Raw genomic sequence first — 23541 nt, 5'->3', positions numbered from 1 at the left:
GCATCATCATATCATGTCTCTTCATCAGATAACTGAAATCTGTGCAAGCGTTCTCCAGAGGAAATTGTTGCTGCATACTGTTTTCATGATTGTCTTTTAATTTTACTTTGAGGTAAATAATGTCTCTGAAGTAGTGACTACTAAGCATAGCGTGGGAGCACATAGGTGAATTCTTGTAGTTAACATTCAGACCAGATGTTATCTGCTTAATTCTTTCAAGAAAACAAAGAGAGTTTAGCCAGCAAACTCCCAGCTGATTTTCATGAATGTGGATTAAGTCTCAGTTCTTGCAAGTGAGAACATACCTCTGGCTTAAATTTTGTTCTGCCGTTCACCATTGTGTTCTCTCTTTCTCACATATCAGAAGTGGAGTTTGGACTGCAACAAAAGCACGCTATGTATATATTCTGAACAGACTGCAGAATTTTACTGCTTGGACAAAACTATAATTTTTGTTGTTAACAAATTTGTTCACATTAAATTAGATGACTCGATTCCCTGTTCTCTGAAATTACTGCATTACATGGAAAAATATCAGTCATCCTTTTAGGATGAATGTCAGCTCTTTTTCAGGCAAGACTTACACTGCAGTGGGCAGTAGGGCTGCGTTAACACAAACTACAACGTGTAGCCCTTAAAGCTGGGAATCAGAGGCTCCTTTTTCAGTCAACCTCCCATCAGGGCATAGCCTACCCAACTAACTTTTGCCAGTAAAAAGGGAACCCTGCTATCCAGGTGCTTTATATTAATGCCTTGAAACTTTCATTTTAATGCTTTTTGGGAGGAGTGTTATCTAGTTGCCCGTAGCCCTGTCTTCATTTGAGCTGTTCACCTAATTGCAATGTTCTTTTTCCAAATGTTAGATTACAACAAAGATGAACATGCTGCCGCGAGGCACATTCGCTAGTGCAGGAACCCCAACTGTGGAAGAACTGAAAACTTACACTGTCCAGCTGGGAGACCTAAGCCAAGAAGCAAATGTGGTGCATGCACAGGTAAAAATGGCATGTTCTAGCATTGCAAAAAATACCAGGGATTCTAGACAGAAGACACTGTTTGGGCACTGGGAAACATAGCCCATAATCATATTGTAAATGGCGTTCACTGTAGTGTAGCTTTTGCATCAGGTACAGACTATAATGTAGAAATCAGCTTAGGATTTTGAGAGGAAACATTTCAAGTTTCAGCTATGATACTTCTGCTACCTGAATCCAAAGATTTGCTAGTGTCAGTAAAACTCCTCAAACTGTATAAAGCAAGGAGCCTGTGAATGATTTCAGTAGATCTGCAGTATTGGAGCTGACAAGACAAATTGTGTTGTGCCCGTTCCTGAGATGAGACCTGTAAGACCACAGCCACTCCCAATACATAAAGGGTCATTGTCTCAGCTTTGGCCTTGACAGCTCTGAATATTACATGCATATAATTGTCTTATCCAAGTCCGTCCCTCAGGATTTCATTAATTCCATTTTATTATTAGCTGACTGAACCACCAACCTTATACGAGTGAATAAATCTTAGCCGTGCCTTGGGTGAAAGTACTGAAAACTTCTGACTTGCCTTTACCCAGGATAATGTGGCGGAGGAAGTCTCTTCCAACTTGGACAGAAAATTGTTTGAGCTGCTTCTGGCGATCAGCCGATGTTTGAATAACATGGAGGAGATGTTAAACACCTCAGTCCTCTCCACGGAAGAGGCAGCCGTGCAGCAGGCTCTTTATGAGGTAACTGTCCTAAAGCATCCAGGGAAGGAGAAACCCCAGTGGATTTCTGTTACAACAGATTATATACGGCCTGATACTTCCTCTCTGTTTTGCTGGTATTATTCAGGAATAACACCACCGAACTATTTGATGTTGCACAGTTTTGGGCCTATTGCTTTTAACAACAATTATCAACTTGAGTCCTGCTGCTTTTTACGGGCAAGAGTTCTTGGACAGAGACCATTTTCACTCATGTTATCTTTCTTTCAACCCTTCAGACTCTTTCTGTCGAGCTGCAAAAACTTCACGCTGATCTGAGTGATAAAAAGGATGATCTTCTAAAGTCTATTAGCTGTGCTGGTGGGAGCACAGATGTGTTCTGTGAGTGCTTTAACAACTTGCAAGCACGGCTGGAACAAACTCAAGCTGCCACTGCTTCAAGGAGCAACTCCATGAAAGCTGGGCTGGATCATAATAGCAATTATCAGGTACTCCACTGCCGAATGCACATCTTGCTACACAGCATCTGTTAGACTTGTCAGTGTTAATGCATTTGGGTTACAGATGAGCAATCTATAATGGGCTTTCTTTTTTTTGGTACTAAACAAACTTGTCCTGGCCTCTCAAGAAGCAAATTAATTTTGCTGCTTACAGTGCTGTTTGCAATGCTGACTGCTGTAGAGGCCTTGATCACAGTAGAAAATTTGCATGCGGAAAGGATGGAAGTAACCTGGGATCCCATGCATGCTGAGCTACAGGCTAAAGCGAGTTTCTGTGTGTAGGGATTAGGCCAAGGAGGGTTTCGTATATTCTTTCTGCTGCTGTGTGGACTCAGGAGAGGCAGGCTTCTTCCCTTTTGGTGCCATGTCTGGCACTGGGCTACTTTTAGCTATATATTGGAGGTTGATTTGACCCTTTGTATTTACTGTTCCTTTAGATTTTGTGTCACAGTAGCAGAAGCCATAGTTTTGCAAATTTGCCTTTTTTTGTTCTTTTTCGGAAAAGCAGATAATGAGAAACTTTTCTATAGATTCTCGTGATGGGCTAAATCTACTAGCTATTGCTGGCAAATATTCAGATCAGGTATTTAGGCTGGAAAGAAAAGCCTGGTCTTTGAAATACAGTTTCTAATGTCCAGCAAAACTCCAGTGTGCTCATCATGTGCAAGTCAGCCTAGCTCTTTACTGCTGAATAATAAAACAGTTCCTTTGAAGAACACTGGGATGTTGTCTCCAAACAGTAGCAGGACTAGTCCTGCAATGTTTACTTATGCATAATCCATGGAGCTCCATCAGTTGCCAGTAATGGGCTCGTTTTCTCATTTTCAGAAGAGAAGAATTTGTTTCTCTGTAAGTTTCACAGATTTTTACGGTCATAGAGGATCATTGTGACAGAGTAATCTGCTTTCTTAGACTACACAGACTACAGAATTTCCCTCTCTAAATTACTGCTTTAAGCCCATAATGCACATGCTTTATTTTGTTTTTTTTTAAAGAGGAATAAAGTGCTTTTGCCGTAAGAGGTAACCATTTTGTTTGCTGTGTAATTTTGTCTGGTCATTACTATATTCCTGATATGTGATATACTTCTGATGTTTGTTTCTTTTGCAGAATGAAACCAGGCTGCTCTATGATCAGTTAACTGAGAAAAAAGCTACACTGCAACAATGCTTGAATGCAATACGTGGACATAATGTTTCTGAACAGCTTCAGGTAATTTCATGAGAAGGAAAGGAGAGGAACAATTCTCAGCATTAGCTATTATTTCCAGTTTTCTGCAATCTATTAAGTTTCATATTTTCTAAAGTTTAAGTCTCGCTTAGGTTTTAAGAATGGGGGAAGGAGAGAGTTCAGTATTCGCCACCCCTTTTTATTTTTTTACTACACCCCAATCCGTAGCCAGACCTAATTCCAGTCCTTTTAGTAGTTGGAGTGGAGGAACCAGTCTTTCCACAACCTGTCAGAGCAAATACACCCCACACTACGGCAGGGAAGAAAAAGAGCTACACAAAGTACAGCACTTCACACGTTATGCCTTTTTATATGCAAAACTAGCTTTTCTTTGTGGGAGTAGGACTCCAGTATTTATATCTACTCATTCAGCATTTATGAGCACTTTATCGTATGGCGTTTGACCAATTAAGCTATTTTCTTTGACCTTCATAGGGATTAGCAGAGAATTAAAAATGAACAGACTGCATATCCTCCCCAGAATGGTCATCGGCCATCTATCTACTTGTTGGTGAAGCAAAGAGGATGTCCTGAAACTTTTTTGTTACAGGCTCATAACCTTGTTTACAGGCAAAATTTTCTGCCAGGCTGAAAGCTATGTTCAGAACTGCTGACCCCCTAGCAGGGACTGCTGCCTCAGATATATTCTGTCAAGTAACCACTCTTGGAAAAGGAATGCCAGAAGTACATAGCTTCCCTTCCTTCAGAGAGAACCTGTCTCAATCCATCCCTGACTGAGTCTTTCTACTTCATAAGAAAAAATGGTATTTTCTGAGTCCATGATTCCCTTTAATGGCTGCTCTTGAATTAGTAGGCTGAAATCCATGTTGAATGTTGGACTGAGACACAAGACCTGAATTCCCTTCCTGGCTGTGCCATGTGAACCCAGTAAGCTGTGTCATGAACAGTCTTGTCTATTTAGCTTATAAGCTCCTTGGATCTTGGGGTCTCATTGTGAACTTACACAGTACTAGCACAGCCCCTGGGTCTGCTGCACTACTAATGATAATAGAACATTTAATGGAACACAACTCTTCCTAATAGCTTATTCTGTCCTTAATTCAGAAAACTGATGCCTGTGCTTTGGAGCTGCAAAACTTCGAAAACCAAGTAGCAAAATTGAGAGGCCATGGGGAAAGATTTCAGTTACCTATCACTTTAATCCAGGAAGCTTATAAATTAGAGGTAAGAGCACAGTACAGTTTCCACTTGCTCAGCAAGGTTTGATTCTTCTAAGCAAGGTATTTTTGGCATCAAAAGGCTGATGGTTATTTTGCATTCTGGGAATGTATGTGTGGGTTTGTAGGATTCATTTCTGTCCTTCATGAATCACTAAACTGTGTTTACATTGTAGGATGTTTTGGATGACATGTGGGGGATTCTGAAAGCAAAGTATGTGGAACTGAACTCTCCTTCCATCAGTGAGAGCCAATATGAGGACTTACTTCATGGATTTGCAGAGCTGGTAGCTATTGGACAGGAGAAGATTGCACAGGATCCAAAGCAGCTAACAAAAAGCAGAGCAGCTCTACAGTCTCACCTGGAAAATCACAAGGTATAAGATGTTTATCACAGCACTGCTCATATCAGCATAGCAGGAGCACTGTTTTCTGTGACTGGTTTCTCTCCAGTGTTATGGAGAAGAATAACTAGCTCATAGCATAGGGGAGGGACTGAAGTACGTGCACAAAACAAAGTAAAGTTTTGCAGTAGACCAAAATAGGACCCACTAAAACATGAAAGAGATGTTGCTATTACAGCTGCAGTTTTGGTGATAAATTAAGATCAGGATTTCAGTTTTGTCAGTCTAATACTACTTTGGCTTACCTCAGAACATATTGATATGTGAGGAAAACATGTCCTTCTAATTACTGGTAATAAATCAGTAGCGAGATTCCTGAAGTTGCTGTCTGGCAATTGGGGGTTGAGCCTTTGCTTTCAGCATTCTGTGTCGTCATGATCTGATGGAGGAAACTTACCCATAACAGCTCCTCTTCCGAAGGGAGGATAGTTTAGATCCTCCCCTTGGCAGCCCAGTGTCCCCTGTACCCAGCTGCTACATGCTTGATGGGAGATGGCTGAGAATGCACCTGCATCCTCACTGTCCTGCCACTTGGCAAGAAGCCCTGGCCAACGCTAGTCACTCGAAGATGTCTCTGTCATGTCAACGCCTTGATTTAACTGCTCCACATAGCTCAAACTCCCTTAAGAATTGCTTCAGGCTGCCAAGCACTGCAAACCACTACTCCAGAGTCACAGGGATTGTGTTTGTCTCTCGCAAATTGCCCTTAGCAAAGCAAAATGTTAGGAATTTATTTACAAAGGAAAACAAATAATGTGTCTGCATTCCAAATATACATACATTGATTTACAAAAGCAAAATAAAACTGCTGTTTTCCCTGCCCTGGTTATCAAGACTTATCAGGATGCTCACGTAGCCTGTGCCTGGAGTATGGTCCTTAAGTGAATTTCTTGTACTAGTTATTAGTTCTTAGTGAAGATCTTGATTGAAGAGTGTGATCTTAAACCCTCAAAGCTTTTTTGCGGGGGAAAGTGTTCTGTTAAGATTCAGGTGTTTCCCAAGAGCTCAGCTGAGCCGTAACTAAATCAAACTGTTACCCAGTTATCCCAAAGGATTATCGTGCCCTACCTACTACTTAGGTCTTAGAACTGCTAATACCCTTGGTGCTTGGAGTCACCTCCCATCCAGGTGAAACAAACTGGATAATGGCTGTCTGGTGGTAGCTACCTCATGCTAAACTATGGATTTATTTATAGTTAAACCCTTCCATCATCTTTGTACAACATCTTTGTATTTCATAGGAACTGAAGGTATAAATGTAGATCTTCTTCTTTAGAAATGTATGAATGAAAATAGTGTATGCAACTCATCTGCACCAGGGGAGGTTTAGACTGGACGTTAGGAAGCATTTCTTTACCAAGAGGGTGGTCAAACACTGGAACAGGCTTCCTCGAGAAGGTCGATGCCCCAAGCCTGTCAGTGTTTAAGAGGCATTTGGACAATGCCCTTAATAACATGCTTTAACTTTTGGTCAGTCCTGAAGTGGTCAGGCAGTTGGACTTGATGATTGTTGTAGGTCCCTTCCAACTGAAAATATTCTATTCTATTCTATTCTATTCACTGGTTCTTGACTAACTGTAAAATGATCAGTAACTGCCCATCCTGGGGTAATGCAGAATTTGGGTAGAAGGCTCCTGACTCTAGCTATGAGAGACCCTGAAACTGGCTACTCTTCTCAGTGAGTCTTCTCTGTCTTCTTCATACTCCTGCTGTGGGCATGTGATTTCTCTTAAAGAGCAAGCTTTAACTTGGTTTTTTTTCAGGACTTCTTCCACAACCTCATGACCCACATGGCTTTCATGCAAGCATTTTCCAAGAAAGTGACTCCCTCCATCCTACAAAAGAGAGAGGCATTCTGGAGGGAGCTGGTGAATGAAGTGAAGTTGCTGGAGCAGAAGGCCTGCCAGTATGGTATACACTTAGAGAGCCTGTTAAAGGTAATGAGTCAAAAGAAACCCAGAATAAAAGCAGGAGGGAAGAAGGGGAAGAGTTGCGTCTAGGGGAACCCTTTCCACACCAGTGATTCTTTGGCTAGTAGTTGTCCTTCCCTGTCTCCATTGGACAGCAACAGTCTATTACTTGTTCTTTGTGTGTCAGTAAACTGGCTTTTTTCCTCAAAAACCTCTGAAAGTGGTTTTGAAACATTTCAACCTATTACTCTGACATTGGTGGGACTTCATGACTTCTTGCAGTGATTTTTGAGTGCCTGGACTGATAGGAGAGCCATTTAAGGCACAAAAATACCAGCAGCACTTTAAAATAAAACCTAAACATTGATCTGAAAACACCCCTAGAGAATAAAAAAATAAGTGTACTACTTTAAAATAAGAAACCTTGAAGATATTAGAGAATGAATTAATTAATTCATCTGTGGTGAAATCATGTCTCACTTTAATATTTCCATATTATTCACCTATTTTCATGTTCTGTTTCATTAAAGTAAGAGCTGCTGATGCAAGAATAAGCATTAAAGCCTCAGTCTGGTGTAGCAAAAATGCAGATGTGTGCTATGTTAATGATGCAATGTATTTTTTAGGAGTGGATGGAATTTGATGATGAATGCCTAGTTTTCAATAAGGAGTTAGAGGCACTTGCCTCTACATTGCCTTCTGTGAATTTGGTTGAAGAAACAGAAGAAAGATTAATGGAAAGGATTGCACTTCTACAGGTATTTATGTGTCTGTCTCTCTGACTGGTTTTCTTTGTGGATCTGTAGAGCTTTGTGTCCTTGTCTGTGTGTGGATGCAAGCTGAAAACTTACTTTTAAAAGTAGCAAATCGGGCTGCTAATTTCAGCCAGGGGCTATAAGTTCTTTTAAGTGGGAGTAATGACTATAGCTACTTTTGAACTTGGTCTTCAAATGCAAATATTTGGGAGAAGATAGCATGCAGGCTACATGGATCCCAAGGACAGCAGGGAGCCTTTGGGCGAACACAGAGCCACTTCTCTGTAATTCAGGAAAGATTTTCATGCCATGATGTAATACCTATGGAAGAGGAGAATCAACCCAGTGCCTTCAAATATCTGAACCCCTGGTTGCAATAGAAGGTCTACAGGTTTACCAGCTCCTTTTAAAATCCTGAGAATTCAAAAAAAGATGTCCTGATTTCTATCATAACAAAGAGAATAAAATTCCTTATGTGTAGAATGGCAAATAGGCTCCTGGTTTGTTCCCAGCTGCATCTCTGATGGCAGAGCTATACCTTTATTTAGAACCTCAATTCCAGTTGGAAACATTTTATCTATGTTTTAAACACATTGAAATATAAGGATATGAAAGCAGCCTTTATGGTTGTTTTATAAAATTAAGAAGAAATAGTGTTCAATAAAATTAGTGATCTACCTTCAGAGAGTGCTCTGGATTCCTCACAGGTTTGACCTTTCTCAGTCTTCAGAGGACCCACTCTATTAGAAATTTTTGAATTAATCAGTCTTTGGGTCTATATTGAGTCCAGTTTGATATTTAGATTCATAGACTATTAAGGCAAAAAGGACTACTGTGATTTAATCTAGCTGACTGCATAAAAGAGATCATTGGACTTTCCCAGAAAATTCTGAGCTACAGTAAAGCTTTTGAAATAAATCAACAGTAGATATTTACAATCACAGTGGCCCTATGGTGCTTTTGATGCCTGTCGCACTGAGGCAGGAGACGTGCAATATTTGCATAGCCATTGATTGTGAAGTTGCCTGGTTCACTTTGGTTTTTAAGTTCTTAACTAGCTTTTCACTCTTAAGTCTTTATTTGTCTTTAAAGACATCAGAAACAAAGTAGTAAGGCTTTAGAAGATGCTTTTGGGGGAGTCCCAACGCTGGAGCTTCACAGTTTCAAGGACAGAGCAGAATAAAATTCTCTGGGGCTTAATTCCTGTGAGACAAATATCCCTATTAATAATATTGTAGAAGTCCCTTATGCCTGGAGAGAAGTGAGATACTTGCACATCACACAATTGCTATTTTTTGCCTTCTCCATAGGACTGATCTGCTTCCTTTTTTTTTTTTTTTTTTTTTCTTTTTTTTCCCTTTTCTCATTTTGACCTACCAGTGCAGTGTAGCAATGGTAAAATGATGCTTTGTTTTTATTCAGCTGCCTAAGCAAACCAGAGCACTCCTATGTCTTTTACTTAATGTCTTCACTGTTCAGTCATCATTCTTCCCTGCCACCGTTATTCAAGAATTGTCCCAACAGCTTCCTTCAAAACACTGGTAACATTTTTTTAAATAGGATAGAGCCAGAAGGCCCTCTAAGAACAGGAGGGCAATAACTTTCTACTGGGGACAGTCATATGTTTGGACAATGCAGCCAGATCTGATAGAGAGTGTTTGTCCATTGCTTGAGGTTTACATGTGTCAAAAAAGCCCATCAAATCATAACACAGTCATTCTGATAATGTATGACACTATATTGAGATCTGTCTTGATCTATCCAGAGGAAACAAAAATAAATAACCTGTGTCCCTTTTGCATGTAATGAAGTACAGATTCCTTCCGTTTGGAGAATAAAATACATGACAGAGGAAATGTGAGATTAAGAAGTTAGAACAAATGATATGTGTTTTTCTAGCTGTGTTTTCAGTTTTTAAAATATTATTGTTTTGCAAACTTCCCATATTGTGATAGCAAATCAAAAGCAGTGTTGATGAAAAGCATGCCAGGCTGTACCAGATGGTGAAAGAAGGGAAGAAATTGCTGACTGCTGTGAGCTGTCCAGAAATAAGAAGCCAGATTGGGAAGCTGGAAGAGCAGTGGTTGTCTTTAACCAAAAAAGTTGGCCATGAACTACACCGACTTCAGACATTACTCAAACTCTTGGTCAGGTGGGTATAACTCAGAAAGCAATTGGAGATATCAGCTAGAAATGAGTTTCTGACCTTCTATAGATGTATTTTCTGAAATATGACAGTGAATTAATAAATAACATAGGTCCTTTAACTTAAAAATGAGGAAAAAAAAAAAAGTGGTGATCAGAAAAGTGGCTCTTTATTACATAGCTGATCTTCTCTCACTGCGTAGACAAGCGCTTCACTTCCTGCTTGTTTTTGTAGGAAAAATAGTTTGATTGCTGCCATTGCAAAGTCAGTGCATTTAGGTGAGAGTTAGCTGCATCGTGCTGCAGTTTGTACATTGGAAGTGTTAACAGAAGCTCTGATCATGCTGCCCTAAGCATTTTGGCCTGCTACGAATGCAAGCTAGCCTTGATTCCCATGCAAAGGCATAATGCCCCTGTCTGTGCACGTACACTATCCACCTTACAAACATTCGAGACCTGGCTGAAATGCTGCCTCAACTTGTGTTTTGAAGCTCTACAAAGGGGAGGGACCCAAGCATGCTCAATGCTTTCACATGGCCCAAGCCAACTGTCAATGCAGTCCTGGCAGTCAGGTGGAGACAGTTCGGGGCTCTACAGCCCAGTCCACCAGCTGATGTACCAAGCTCAGCTCTCCCTGCACCCGGTCTGTGTGCTCTGAGCTCAGGCTGGCTGGACCTATAGTGTGGACAGAGCATGCCGGTATTTGTTGGTATTTACCCCTGCTGTGTATTCTGCACTGTATCCTGCAGTGTGCACAATCTCCTCTGGTGGTTTTGACCTCCAATAAAGCTCTTCTCACCCATGTGAGCTTGTCCTAGCAACTGCTGGGTGGATACAGAAAGAGGATATTTTCAGGGAGAGCAGACCAGCTGAAAAGAGCTGATAGGAATAGTCTCGTGTACTTCCAGCAGACCTGTGTTGCACATCAATCCATGCTGTAGCCATGCTTCTGCAGGGTTATGTAGCAGGATAGGTGTCAGAATAGCACATGCCTCCTCACAGAGAGGAAGACAACTTGGAGGGTGAGAAATGTATCCTAGACTCAGCTAGGAGATGTATGTTTGTGTGTTTTGTTTTCTCCTTGTAGCTACAATAGAGACTCGGAGGAATTAATGAAATGGCTGGATTCTGCACAGCAGAGAATGAAATTTTGGAAGGAGCAGTCTCTCAACGTGTCACAAGATCTTCCCACCATCAGGGATAACATCAACAGCTTGTTTGTAAGTCAGTTCTCCTGCCAGGTTTAGATAAAACATCATGACTTCCAGAGAAAATGGCCCTTTTGAGTGATTTTTGTATTTGCCATGACCCAGAAGCTGCCCACAGAATATGACACTGAATGGCTTTATGCCCCAAAGCCAACCCATTATCTGTGTGGGGAGCCATGAGGGTAGGAGGCCACCAAAGACCTTCCTTCAGATTGTGAGGCCAGCCAGAATGCATAAATCAGAATGGAATCCTCTCATAATGAGCTCTCAGCTGCAACACATCACAGCCCAGCCAGAAACTCTTATGCACCTACAGTGTAACAGCATGGTTTCTGTCTTGCTCCTGATGCCAAATACCAAACACAGCAGTTCAGCCAAGCTGATGGGCCACTTACCATCTGAATCTGGAGTGTGGGCTCAGGGAGCAGGGGTGAAGACAGTGGGGCTGTGAAGATGGTGAGCCAAAGTCAGGGAAGAGAAACATGCTGAATTGCGTTTCATGTCTTTGCCTGCCCCCTGGTTCTGTGCTCCCCTTGTATAACTAACCAGGAGGTTCAGCCCCAGTGTGAGGCCTGACAGAGGGAGTCTTGCACAGTGGGAAAGCAAAGCATCGTGAAGGTTGGAGCCAGCCAGAGACTTGAGGACTGGGGTTGCTCCCTGGACCTCTTGTGTGAAGTGGGCATCAGGATATTCCCAATCCCTGTGGAACAAAAGGTGGCATTCAGCATTGTATCAAGCTGGGCAGAAAAAGGCCTTACCTGCTGCCAGAACATGTTGAGTTTAGGTTTTCTGAACTTTACAAACTTGCTAAAATCTGTTTGTTGAGGCAGTTCATCCTGTGACTGAAAACCTGGTTTGTCTTCTTTATTTAAATAGATACATAAATATTTACCCTCTTTTAAATTTCTCTCATGCACCTCAGACATTCTCTAAGGAACTTGATGAAAAATCTTCCCTGAAGTCATCTGTGGTGAGCACTGCCAACCAGCTCTTTCATGTGAAGCAAGCTGATACTGCAGCACTTAGGTCATCTTTGGCAAAGTTTGAGCAAAAATGGGGAGAACTGATTATACAGCTCCCAGCCATCCAAGAAAAGCTTCACCAGGTGAGGAGAAACTCTGCTGCCGTCCCTCAGTTCAAGCTAAATAATTACTTTAAAATGTTGCTGCAGGGATTCAGACAGCCCCCGCAAAGCACCTCTTTCCTAATTAGCTGTCTGTCTTGCTCTCAGACTATCCTCAATATTGTACTGCAGTTTAATTATTGCAGTGGTCTTCCTGGGCTGTTTTGCACGTATCTATCATCTTTATTTACAGTTTCATGTAAAAGTTCGTTACAATTAGAAAGAATTTTATTTCAAATTTCTGAATGCTCGAACTTTTCTTAATTTAAGTCATATGCCCCTCTGGAGCACAGGGCTCACTTTCAAGTTCATACCCCAATAATTGCAATTATAGTGCCTGAGCCTGTCTAAAAATACAGATGTCATCTTCCTTGATATTTCTTAACAAGCACAGTGTAGAGGATTCATTATATGCTTTACCCCCAGCTTCAGATGGAAAAACTTTCATCGCGAGAAGCTATTGCTGAACTAATGACCTGGCTGGACCATGTGGAACAACAGCAGGGACATGAGGAGCCAATAAATTCACAACATAGTGCTGCCCAGGTCAGAAGCCTTCTTCAGAAGTACAAGGTAAATGGCAAGCTGTAAGTCCGGGCCTTCTGCAAGGTGTTTGGCTGTAACAAGGATGGAAACAGCCTACAGGCACTTTCATATCCTTCCCCTTGCTCTCGGGAGGGTTCCTCAAACAGTCCCAAAGGTGCCTTAACATCTTCCTTTATAAAAACCTTTTGCTTCCATGCCGCACAAAACACTGCCTGCCCTGCAATACAGCTACTGCCTGCTGTGCTATAATCTCCTTTGCCTCATGCTGTCCCATCTGTCTCACTTGTTCTCTCTCTTACATTTAGATTATAAAATGTGTTGAGCAGGAAAGCTTTGCTTCCTTAGGAAGATAGACTCTGTGTTTGTGCTGTGTTTTAGTCTGCCTTTTCAACAAGGAATACCTCGTAATTTTGGAGCTCCACAGACAGGGTTCATTTAGTTCTCTAGAACAGGGGTTTTGAATATTATGTTTCATCAAAAGAGATAACCTGCTAGGAAGGAGGGACAAGATGAACGTCCCTGCAGAGAGAGAGGCTGCAGCAGACTCTTGGCTCTGTTCAGATGCTAAAGCACCAATGGCAGAGGCAGATTGCCCCAGCCACCGGAAGGATTCAAGCCGTGCTTGTACCTCCATAGATGCCAGGGAGCCCAACCTCAGGGCATGAATCCCTACAGAGCCATATTTTGCTCTGCCCTTGCAGAGCTACCGAGCGGTGCTCTGGGCTCAGACAGGATGACAGTTCTGTCTGCAGCTGCAGTTCTCAGACACTTTGGTACTGCACGTAAGGCAAGTGCCAACATAAGCATTTCTTTCAAAGTGCCTTAATATAGCAGATATATAACATTTTGGTCTATATCAGTTGGATTTGGAAGTTGGAACAGGTAGGTGAGGTCCTGTTTTTAACCCTTTGGATATCTAGAGATCAGTTTGTAGATGTGCCTTCTGCACTTGTCAGCCATGTGGGGATGTGTATGCTGAGAAGAAAGCTGGGATGAGGGTCACGAATTCCTACAGGGAAGCAGATATGGCTTCAGTACCTCTACTGTGGTATTCCCTGGTGGCCTTTTTATGGGTACTACTATATACAATAAGGAGCCCTTCCTCTCCTTTTCTCCTAAGACCTTCTGAAATAAAAGGCATTACCCTTATGTTGTTCTCACTTTGCGCGTAGTTTTTCACTCATCTATCTCTGTGGGCAACGACACTGGTGCTGGAGGGCACTTTTTCCACCCAGATATTCTGATATTCTGTTCCGATATTCTGTTCTGATACCAGGTATTTTGATAAAGGAGCACAAGCTCTTGTCTGCACGTGTCTGTCAGTCGCAGGAGTGTGGGAAGGCCTAGGTCTTAGCCTAATCTGGTCCCATGGCAGCGTGGTGGTATTGGCCAATGGATAAAGTACTGGGTCTGGTACCCCAAGGTTTTATTCCCTGCTCCGGCGCTAGCCTGTTCTTACCTTGAGCTACCCATGTAATGATAATGATCTTCTGCAAAAGTTTCAGTGGATGGAAATAGCTACACAAACATAGAATGGTAAAAATTGAGAATTATTCCTACCGCCAGGTCTCTTTCAGAAAAATATTTTAGACCATGGTTCAGAATAAGCCATGAATGTCCCATAACTATGCCTTGAAGCATCATTGGAACTGATCAGACTAAAACTGCCAAACTAACTGTTTTACTTTTTTGTTCTTTCTTTTTTTTCCCCTCCCCCCTCCAGGAATATATGATGGGAATGAACTTTAAACAGTGGATGGTAGATTTTGTTAACCAGTCACTCTTGCAGATGAGCACTTGTGATGTGGAAAGCAAGCGGTATGAAAGGACGGAATTTGCCGAGTGTCTTGGAGAGATGAACCTGCGGTGGCACAGGCTGCAGGCGTCTCTGAACAGAAAGGTTTGATTGAGTTCTCATTGCTTTCTCTCACAACTCTGATCTTGCCTGTGCCAGTGCTCTGTATTTGGCAAGCAGCCTTTCTCCCTGAGTCTGAAAACACTGTTGAACACAGTGAGACTCCCTGTGCTCTCTGCTGTCTGTCCATCCTGCTGTCTCATGGGCAGCCTATGGAGCGGTCTCGTAGCACATCAGCTATCAGGTGGTGGGCAGGCATCCAAACCTCAGCAAGGTCTGGGAGGATAAACTCTCCTGTAACTCGCAGGGAGGGAAAATAGACAAAAACTGCTCTTCATGACAGCCTGGGATTTACCCTGTATTAGGTGGAAAAAATAAGATTCCTCATATGAAGAAAATACAGTCAGTGACATGTCAACAAAGAAGACCTATATTGAGAAAACTATGAAAAAAGAAGAATTCAGGGTAGTGTCTACAGGGGAACCTGTTAGTGAAATCTGTTGAAGCTTTGGGGTGCTGTGAAAGTTGGGGTATTTAAAACTTAATGGGAGAAAACACTGGATGGTTTGTGGAAAGGAGAGGTGCTACACTGCTTGATATAAACAGCCCAGCCCTGCTCAGCAAACAGCACCAAAAAAGCAAACAACCCCTCCACATGCCATACGATGGGAATGAGAAATAGGGATATATTAAGCTACCACCCATTTTCCTGTTGTAGCAGTTGGATTTGCCAAAAAAGTAATTATTAAGTAAGTAGCATTGACAGCTGTATTCAGATGGGGACATGTGACCCTGCTGGAAAAGGCGCAGCAGGGATCTGTTCCCAGCCCTGCTCCAGCCCTCCTGGTTCACTGGAAATGGGTTACTCTGTGTCTGTGTCCTCCTTCTGCGGTAATGAAATATGCTTTCCCAACGGAGTGCTTTGAAGATCAGCAGCTGATAGGCAAATTCTGCATGTAGACTAACTATACCAGCACATCTTCCATGTTTCTCTGTAGAAAATCTGTTTCAGGCAGTGCCTCAGAATTACTTTACTCTAGTGAGGCTAGAAATAACGCATGCTTCCAGAATTAGATGCTGGTGCTTGTGTGCCCCAGTGCCCAGAAAAGCTGGTGTGACTCATGCAATATGGAAAAGACCAGAGGAAGGTTAGCATCTCAAAATGCAAACGTGAGGCTGCTGGAACAAATCCCTCTACCAGCACATTTCTCTTTCATCTCTGTTTCTCTCCTGAACTTACAGGTCTTTGGGAGAAGCTGCCCTCCCTGAATCCAGATACAAAGACTGCTGAGCAAACAGAAAATTCCCAAATTTTTCTGACTCAGAAAGTCTTCCAGAAACATTTTCAAGTGGAAAATTCAGTTCCTGCACAATTGAAAATTTCCATGTTGAAATTTCATTTTTGTAGGAGAAAAAAGTTATCTTCTCTAGCCGTTTTTAAGAAACTGCATTCTAAGATTTAATGGATCCTCAGGGCCAAAATTGACGATAGGAGACTTGAGGTCCCTTGCTTATTAGTAACTTTGTTGGTGTGTTTTAGGGAGAATAATGGGGTTTCAAACTCCATATGAATGTGCCCATGTAGCCCAGGGTCCCCCAACTTGTCAGGTCTGCAGGTTGCCAGCTCCAGAACCCACACTGCCTTGTTTCCTTCCCAGGGAAAAGGTCAGATCCTAAAAAGCCAGTAAAACTTTTTAGCTTTTCCTTTCAAAATATTTTCTCCAAATAGTATTTTGAGTGTATATATTGTAATCTCAAATTTTGTCATGGAAGGGGGAGCCCTGTTTCTGCCCACCTCTAGGTTTAAGTAAGTTAAAACAGTTCTGTAACTTTCAGATACAAGACCTGCAACATATTTTGGAGGATATTACTGAAAATGAGAACAAAGCACAGACTCTACGCAACTGGCTGGAAGCTCAGAGTGATCGGCTGAGAGCTTTACAAACCCCAGCAAGTCTGATCTCTGCACAGAACACATTAGATGATTGCAAGGTAAAGCGTTATATGTGTGATATTATTGTAAAAAACGTATTTAGCACTTTGCTGAAGCCAGACTAAAGAATTGCACAGATTTTAACAGAAAAAAATGTAAAGGAAGTTGCCGTTTCCTAGAAGAATACTACAATGTAATTTTAATTAAAACATGTTAGGTTCAGGTGATAAAGAACTAGATCCACTTTTAATGTGAAATGCTATTTTATGGTTTTTTCCTCCAATTGAAGATGCATCTGCTGTTGTTCCATGGTATTTGGAGTGTCGTGCAGCAATATTGTAGATCTTATTCTGCGATGCCCCCAAAAGAAGAAGTAGCTCTCAGTTCAGCACAACCATGACAAAAGCTATTGATTCCATTAGTTTGAAGAGCTCTGTGGTGGCAGTGTCATGGAGACTACGCAGTCCCATTTGGAAAAATAGCAACCCTCTATACTCCTGCCCTAGAATGTAGTCTCTCTGCACCAGCCTCAAGAATCTGGGTATACTTTGGTTTTGTTGTGTTTTTCTAGGCATCAGTTCCCTCAAAATTAGTACAGGTGCAGCCAGGTAGTAATTGGCTCCTATTACTCTGACAATCTGCTGTTTTCATTCAGTACAGCGTTCCCTCTCTAATTTTTAACATGGAATATTTGTTCTTTGATTGCCATGGTTACGTGTCTCTCTCTGGTAGTAGGCTGCTTTTATTGCCTAGAGTGCTCTGTTATACACCAAGTTACTTATCTCTCTGAAGCACTCTGAAACGTATCGAGGGGCCAGAATGGAAGAAAGGCACAGGGTATCTTTGACTAAAACACTAACCTGCTCACAGCAAGGTACAGTGCTAGGATGCAGGTGGCTAAAATGTTTCATTAAAATTAATTTGCTAATAAAAATGAGGTCCAAATTTGAAAATGTTTTGAGGACGGTAAGGGGGGGGGGAAGGTCATGGCTTTAAGCGTATTGTTGCAGGAAAATGTTACGGCCCATTGTGCGTGTGGATATTTACTCATGTTGTGAAGAACTTATCGCTGAGCTTTCCCCAGCATGTCAAGACTAGCTTATAATCTTGCTGATTGTGTTAGGGGAGAAGTTACTCTCCCAGGCATCTCCATTGGTTTCAGTGGGGTTTCTCACATGGGAGAAAGCCTCTGACTAAGAGGACAAGCTGAAAATAGCTTTCTAGAAGTTGTTAGGATGTCAGGGACCCTCATATTGCAAAGGCAGTTCCTATCTTACCTTTGTCTGCTGGAGCGGAGGAGGACCTGAATGCTAATCTGTCCAAGGAAGAGTTCAGCTGCATTAATAAAAAACTCTTTGCATCTGGAGAGGTACAAAGAGGAATTAGCTGCTGATGGTGGCTGAGGAATTAGCTCCTGATGATTTCCTTCCCAAGCATGATGTCCAGTGCTCATGCTGACACTAAATGGACTAATTCTAGCTCTACCTGCAGGAGACTTTCTAAAGCAGCCACTGTCATTTTGAATTCTTGTAAAGCAGTTGTTCTGTGAGAGGTGAAATGGTGGTGGTGTTGCATGGCTGAAGAATTACACAGAATTGGTTTTAAAGAAGGAATGTTTATCTAAGCTTCTCACACAGAAGGTTTTTTCTATGGTCTCATTAAAAGATCTTATCTTCCTTTTTTTTTTTTTTCTTTTTTCATTTAGGAGCTAGAAAATCAACTCACAACTAAATCCAAAACTCTTGATGAGCTCAAACAGAATTTGGCTTTGAATGGTAGTGCAGAACAAACCCCAGAAGCTCTGTCTCTAGAGATAGCTGAGCTGTGTGAAATGGTGGACAGCATTGTAAGCCAGGTAAAAACTTGTTTGCATTCAGATTTCCTCCAGTACATACTCTTACCACCGGTGTTATTGTCTTCTTCATGGGATGGCAGGAGCTGGTACAAAAAAGATGCAAAGTATTTCTTACACTTAATCTTAACCTTCCTAAGAACTTCCTTTTAAGTCTTTACCATAACGTAAATTAATATATTTCCAAGGCTGAGAGAGAAAAAAAAGTCTGATCTCGAAGTAGTTTGAATAACGAGGGAGGAGGGACAGACCCCCATCTGCAGTTTAAGTAGCATTGCTACTTTTCTATCAAGTTGAAAACGGAAACCTTAAACTCTCTTACTCGACATGCTTCTCGTTCATATCCTGGTCTTTCTCCCTTGTAGTACACTGGTGGAAGTTGCCTACTCCTGCCCCATTCTCACTGTAGCTTTTCCGTCTCCCAATTACTCTTTTGTCCACACACCTGGATGGCTTTCACTGTCTTCAAATCCTGCGTAGTTTCCAATTGCTTCCAATTGACAGTCTGGCAGATTGGTTTCCCATGCAAATTGACTCCCCAGCAATTTGCATTTATAGTTATATTATCTTTATACTCGGAACTCATCTTTTTTATCTAGATGTAATTGATAGGTGCAGAAGATATAATAATGAGTACATTTATGGATTTAAATTTGTGATAATAAATAACCATATACTGTAGAGGATTATATGTGATGCAGTGATTGTGTTTATAGTTAAGATTCCCTTACACTTTCTATTATAAACGCCTTGCTTTTGTTCCTCAAAACTTTGTGAAACCTGAACACTTTTGCTTGAACTCTTCCACATGAGGTGTCAGTCCAGGATGGGTTTGCTGCTTCTTGTTTCAGGTTTCAACAGAAATGATGTGGCTGTTTCTTACCAAGAAAGCAGAGAAAAATTTGTGTGTGTACATGCTGAAAGTTTTCCCTTCCGCTGTAGAGCTGGAGATTGAAATTGGCAGGATTGACAGCCTAGTGCTTTTTTCTTCTTACAGTCACCATGGGTCACGTTAATTTTAGTATTTTTATGACTTAAGTATCGAACTTACAAACTGCAGAATGTTCTTACAACCTAGTTGTCTGCATGTGCAATGAAACACCGAGTGCGGCTTTCTTCCCACGGGTGACTGCTCTCAGCAGAGCCAGGCTGTGATTTCAAATATAGGTCTAATATAGGAGATGTGGTACTGTGATTGTATTGTCCGTAGGTTGATCTCAAGACTGTGAGTCTGTGGCCCAGAGACATTTCACGAGCACGATGTCTTTCCATCTTCCTTGTGTGGGCAGTAATTAGCTGCAGGCTACAAAAAGCAATTAGAGATTCCTCCCACTTATACCACGATTCAGATGAGAATAGGGATGATTAATCCGTCTACTCCTGTGTACCTGGAACTAGAATACTGGGATACAATGATCCATGCAGTCTATTTAGCCTGCACTATGGTGTAGAAAAGTCTTCATCTTCCATTGTTTGGATGCATAGTCAGAACTGAAATCTGGCATCTGGCTTTGCCAGGTCCTATGGAGACATGCTTGTTTGCTTGCCTGGTTTTCATGCTCTTCTCAAAGCATCTGGTACTGGCATGACTGCAAATAGATACTGAACTAGATGAATGTTTTGTCTAACCTGGGACATGCCTTATGTACTTACCTGATACAGAGGGATAAAAATGGCAAATCACACTGAAGAAGGACTGTGGTTTTGTGTTTGCAATGTCTAGGAGTATGTGGCAAATGGAAACCATGCTTGCCCCTATATAGATTAAACAACTGTAATAGTGAAAGAGACATAGAAAACAAAGAGGATATCCATCATTTAATTTTATATGAGAATCCTGAAGTTGCTACACTGTGATTCAGGTGGGCCTGCATTATTAGAGCACAATGGCATAAGAGGGTTGATAGCTCTCCAGAGTATTGTAGTAGCGTCTTCTTCCATACAAAACAATTTCTGTTCAAATTTTCATTAAAAGGAAACTTGATCTCTGGATCAAACTATCTGCTTCCTAAGAAGATTAAGGCTCTCAACTTCCTCCCACTTCAGGTTGATTTTCGCAGAAAGGAATAAGCAGGTCATTATTTCAGTACTTTTTACTTTTTGGGGCGTTCTGGAGTTGTGGCTGACAGAATAGTGCTACCTTGGACTCTGGTTAAATTTTTATCTCCAGCAAATTCTTATACTTCATTCTAAATACTGTTTACTGCTTGGTTTGAAGCCTGCACAATTCCTTACCAAGTAGGCAAATACTCCAACTTGTGAAATTCTTGTGGATTGTCATGGAGTGAGCATTGAGCTTAGATTTTTAAGTCAATTTAAAGGTGATTTATATGTCAGGACTACCAAAGAAATAGTAACAAAAGTGGTTCGTTTGCAGGTTGCACAGTTAAAGACCTCAATGCAGTCAATACTGGAGCAGTGGAGAGTGTATGACGAAGTTTATGCAGAAGTCAGCCTGATGACGACAAGATATTTGTACTGCATAGACCAGTGCAAACCTTCTGTCATGTCATTGGAAGCTTTGAAAAAACAGGTCAAAACTCTCCAGGTAAATCTACTGAAGTTGTCTTATTTCTGTACTTCCTTCTGTGCCTTTAAACAAATAAACAAACAAACTCCACTGAAAAAAAGACAGAAAAATTTATCTGAGCAACTTCCTCTTTATTATAGTGCCATTGAAGTCAGTGGAATATTTTTTTTTCCCCTCCAGAGGCACTGAGGACTATTTTTAGACTTCTTACTTTATTTAGCACATAAGTTCAACTTCGGTGCAATTTAGGTACCAAGGTTCAAGAGAGAAGTACACATCAGCTGCTACCATGTCTGCCTTACTGTGGGCTAGCAGAGCCTCCATTTTGGATTGCAAAGATCCCAGGTAGTTTTAGTCTTCTGCACATGCTGGAAGGCATCCCCACATGAAGCAGCAGGTCCTCATGCTCCCTTGCACTACAGAGTCCAGATGGGCATGTGCACTCCACCACCATCCCTCATGCTAATGTCTACTCAGTCCATGTCTAATCCACATCGACAGCAGGAAGTTTGACTGAAAATACAGCTGACAAAGGAAAACCTAATGCCATCACTGTATGTGTTTGCCTAAAGGTTACTCACCATTCAGGTGAAAGCTGTTGGTACTCAGCTCATTGGTTGAAAGGAAATTTGTCCCTTTGCTTGCGCTTCCCAGGGAAATGCCCTTCCATAGGTCTGTAGCATAACCTGGAAGGAGATGCCTGTGCATCGATGTTGGGACTCAGTGCAGAAATGAAGGGGACCTGGGAGAAAATTGGCGAAGGGACCATGTCTCTAGATCCGTGATGTGAACACTCTTCTTGGGGTACTATGTCCCAGCCACTGTGCCAGTGACCACTGGCATATTTTGCCTTGAAGTGTTACTTGCATTAAAGCATCTTTCCACATATAAACAGCACTGGAGTCAAGGTCCAGGACCCAGGATTCCCCATCCCAAAAGCTGTGGCTTGGGTTGGGTGGGTGCAGCAGCCCTGGGTCAGAGCAGGGGGATCCACGAGCCTGGCATTTCCCATTCCTCCAGCACGAAGTCAACTGTTCAGTCACCCTCCAGAGAGCGGGAGTTCTGCGCAGCCTCTGAATGAGGCTGGGCATAAATGCCGGGCGTAAATGCTCTGGATCGTCCTTCTGCTCTGCTTGGCTATGACAGAGTCTATAGTGGGGCATCTAGAGTAGGCAGTCAGGCTGGCCCCAGGACTGAACGTTTTACAGATACGGCTAAAATCCCCTCACCTGGCTTAAAACGAGTGTTGAAAGGCTGTGTAAACACTCCCTGTTTTGGTGTAAATAAGGCCTGTTTTGGTTTATTTTCAAGTTATACAGAAGTGGTGCAGGACAGACTGAGGCTGTGAATCCCAGTTACATGTCTCTCGGCAGTAAAGCCTGCATAAGCGCTTTCCACCCTCACCTGGGGACACGTAATAAATGGAAGGGACTGGGCACCTTCTTACCTCTTTCCTTCCATCACCCTCTTTATTTTTAATCTGGATCAGTTCACAGATCCATGGCAGGGTTCTGCAATTGCCTGTATCAGGAGGGGGAACACGCAGCCGGGAACAGGAGTTGTCAAGCCAACTTTACTGCCAGTAGAAATTTCCCTGAAACAGTGGCTTAAATAAAAACATTTTTGGTTTCTAGTGAATTAATTTAATCAGTTCAAGGCTGTGGCTTTGTTAAATGAGCTATTTCTTTAAGAGCAAATAAATGACCTCAGTTTAAAATAGGCCTCCTGAATGATTTTTTTTTAGCTTGGACCATTTCACCTCTCTTTTAGCTTCCTAATTTTTGGGATCAGGTGTTACATTTTTCACAAAAATTTTAATCTGTGCTGCAAACGTGTGGCATTATTGCTACCCTATCCCTACCAATCTATAGGGGAAGCTATACTTAGGTCGTTCATCTCGACAACTAATTGCAATAATCCATTTTGCAGTCTCTTCAAGATGAATCAGAGAACAGTGAAGAAAGTTGGGCCAAGCTCCAGGCTGCTGCCAGTAACCTGAAGAAGAACTGCTCCCCCTCCTTTGCAGAGATTATTGAACAGAAGTGCATGGAGGCGCATGCTAGGTAAGCTTGGGAAAAAGACCCCCAGTTATTAGTATTTAAAAAAAAACAACTTGCTGAGGCAGGACTTGAATGTCTGTCAGACTTTTAAATCTATATTAATACGACTCAGCTGTCTAAGGGTACCTGTGTGAGGAGTAGCTGATACTACCTTTTTTGTGATGGATCATAGAGCACAAAATGGTGCTCTGTCAGCGGGCTTTCAGTAACATGGGTATGAATGTGAAGAAACTCCCACAGGAATCCTACACGAAATCATATTCTGGAGGAGAATCTACTAGGAAAATGCTCTTATCCTTTGATATGTTGGCAGGTGGAACTCAGTAAATGAAGACATCACAGATCAACTGCGGGCAGCGCAAGCGACCCTGCAGCTTTGGGAGCCCTTCGATACTTTATGCGCTGAGGCAGCAGCCAAGTTACAACAGCACAAAGAGCAGTGCGCTCAGCTCTTGGATGCTCACATGCCCGAGGATAACATGATAGAAACCCTGAAGCAGAGAATACAGGATATAAAGGTACATTAATATGTTTCTGCTGCCTGGTACAAACCAGGATTTATTTCTGAGAAACAAATCAAAAGAACACATTCTTCTCCCCCCCCCCCCCC

The 23541-nt window shown here is 42.0% G+C and overlaps 1 protein-coding gene across 1 annotated transcript in view; it reads left to right on the top strand.

Moving 5' to 3' along the window:
- The window catches only part of SYNE2 (spectrin repeat containing, nuclear envelope 2), a 203754-nt gene that overhangs the window by 127292 nt on the left and 52921 nt on the right, over positions 1 to 23541 (top strand). The window contains exons 76-93 of the mRNA XM_009332747.1: positions 864 to 995; positions 1571 to 1723; positions 1981 to 2190; positions 3313 to 3414; positions 4498 to 4617; positions 4787 to 4987; positions 6778 to 6951; positions 7551 to 7682; positions 9635 to 9831; positions 10912 to 11044; positions 11955 to 12137; positions 12582 to 12728; positions 14425 to 14601; positions 16393 to 16548; positions 18195 to 18344; positions 20719 to 20889; positions 22801 to 22934; positions 23245 to 23449. Coding sequence (XP_009331022.1) covers positions 864 to 995; positions 1571 to 1723; positions 1981 to 2190; positions 3313 to 3414; positions 4498 to 4617; positions 4787 to 4987; positions 6778 to 6951; positions 7551 to 7682; positions 9635 to 9831; positions 10912 to 11044; positions 11955 to 12137; positions 12582 to 12728; positions 14425 to 14601; positions 16393 to 16548; positions 18195 to 18344; positions 20719 to 20889; positions 22801 to 22934; positions 23245 to 23449 — 2877 coding nt within the window. The remainder of the gene's footprint in view (positions 1 to 863; positions 996 to 1570; positions 1724 to 1980; positions 2191 to 3312; positions 3415 to 4497; positions 4618 to 4786; positions 4988 to 6777; positions 6952 to 7550; positions 7683 to 9634; positions 9832 to 10911; positions 11045 to 11954; positions 12138 to 12581; positions 12729 to 14424; positions 14602 to 16392; positions 16549 to 18194; positions 18345 to 20718; positions 20890 to 22800; positions 22935 to 23244; positions 23450 to 23541) is intronic.

Source organism: Pygoscelis adeliae, unplaced genomic scaffold, assembly GCF_000699105.1.
Source record: "Pygoscelis adeliae isolate BGI_AS28 unplaced genomic scaffold, ASM69910v1 Scaffold179, whole genome shotgun sequence".
NCBI lineage: Eukaryota > Metazoa > Chordata > Aves > Sphenisciformes > Spheniscidae > Pygoscelis > Pygoscelis adeliae.
The sequence above is the reverse complement of the archived record's forward strand: the minus strand, read 5'-3'. Positions and strand labels throughout refer to the sequence as shown.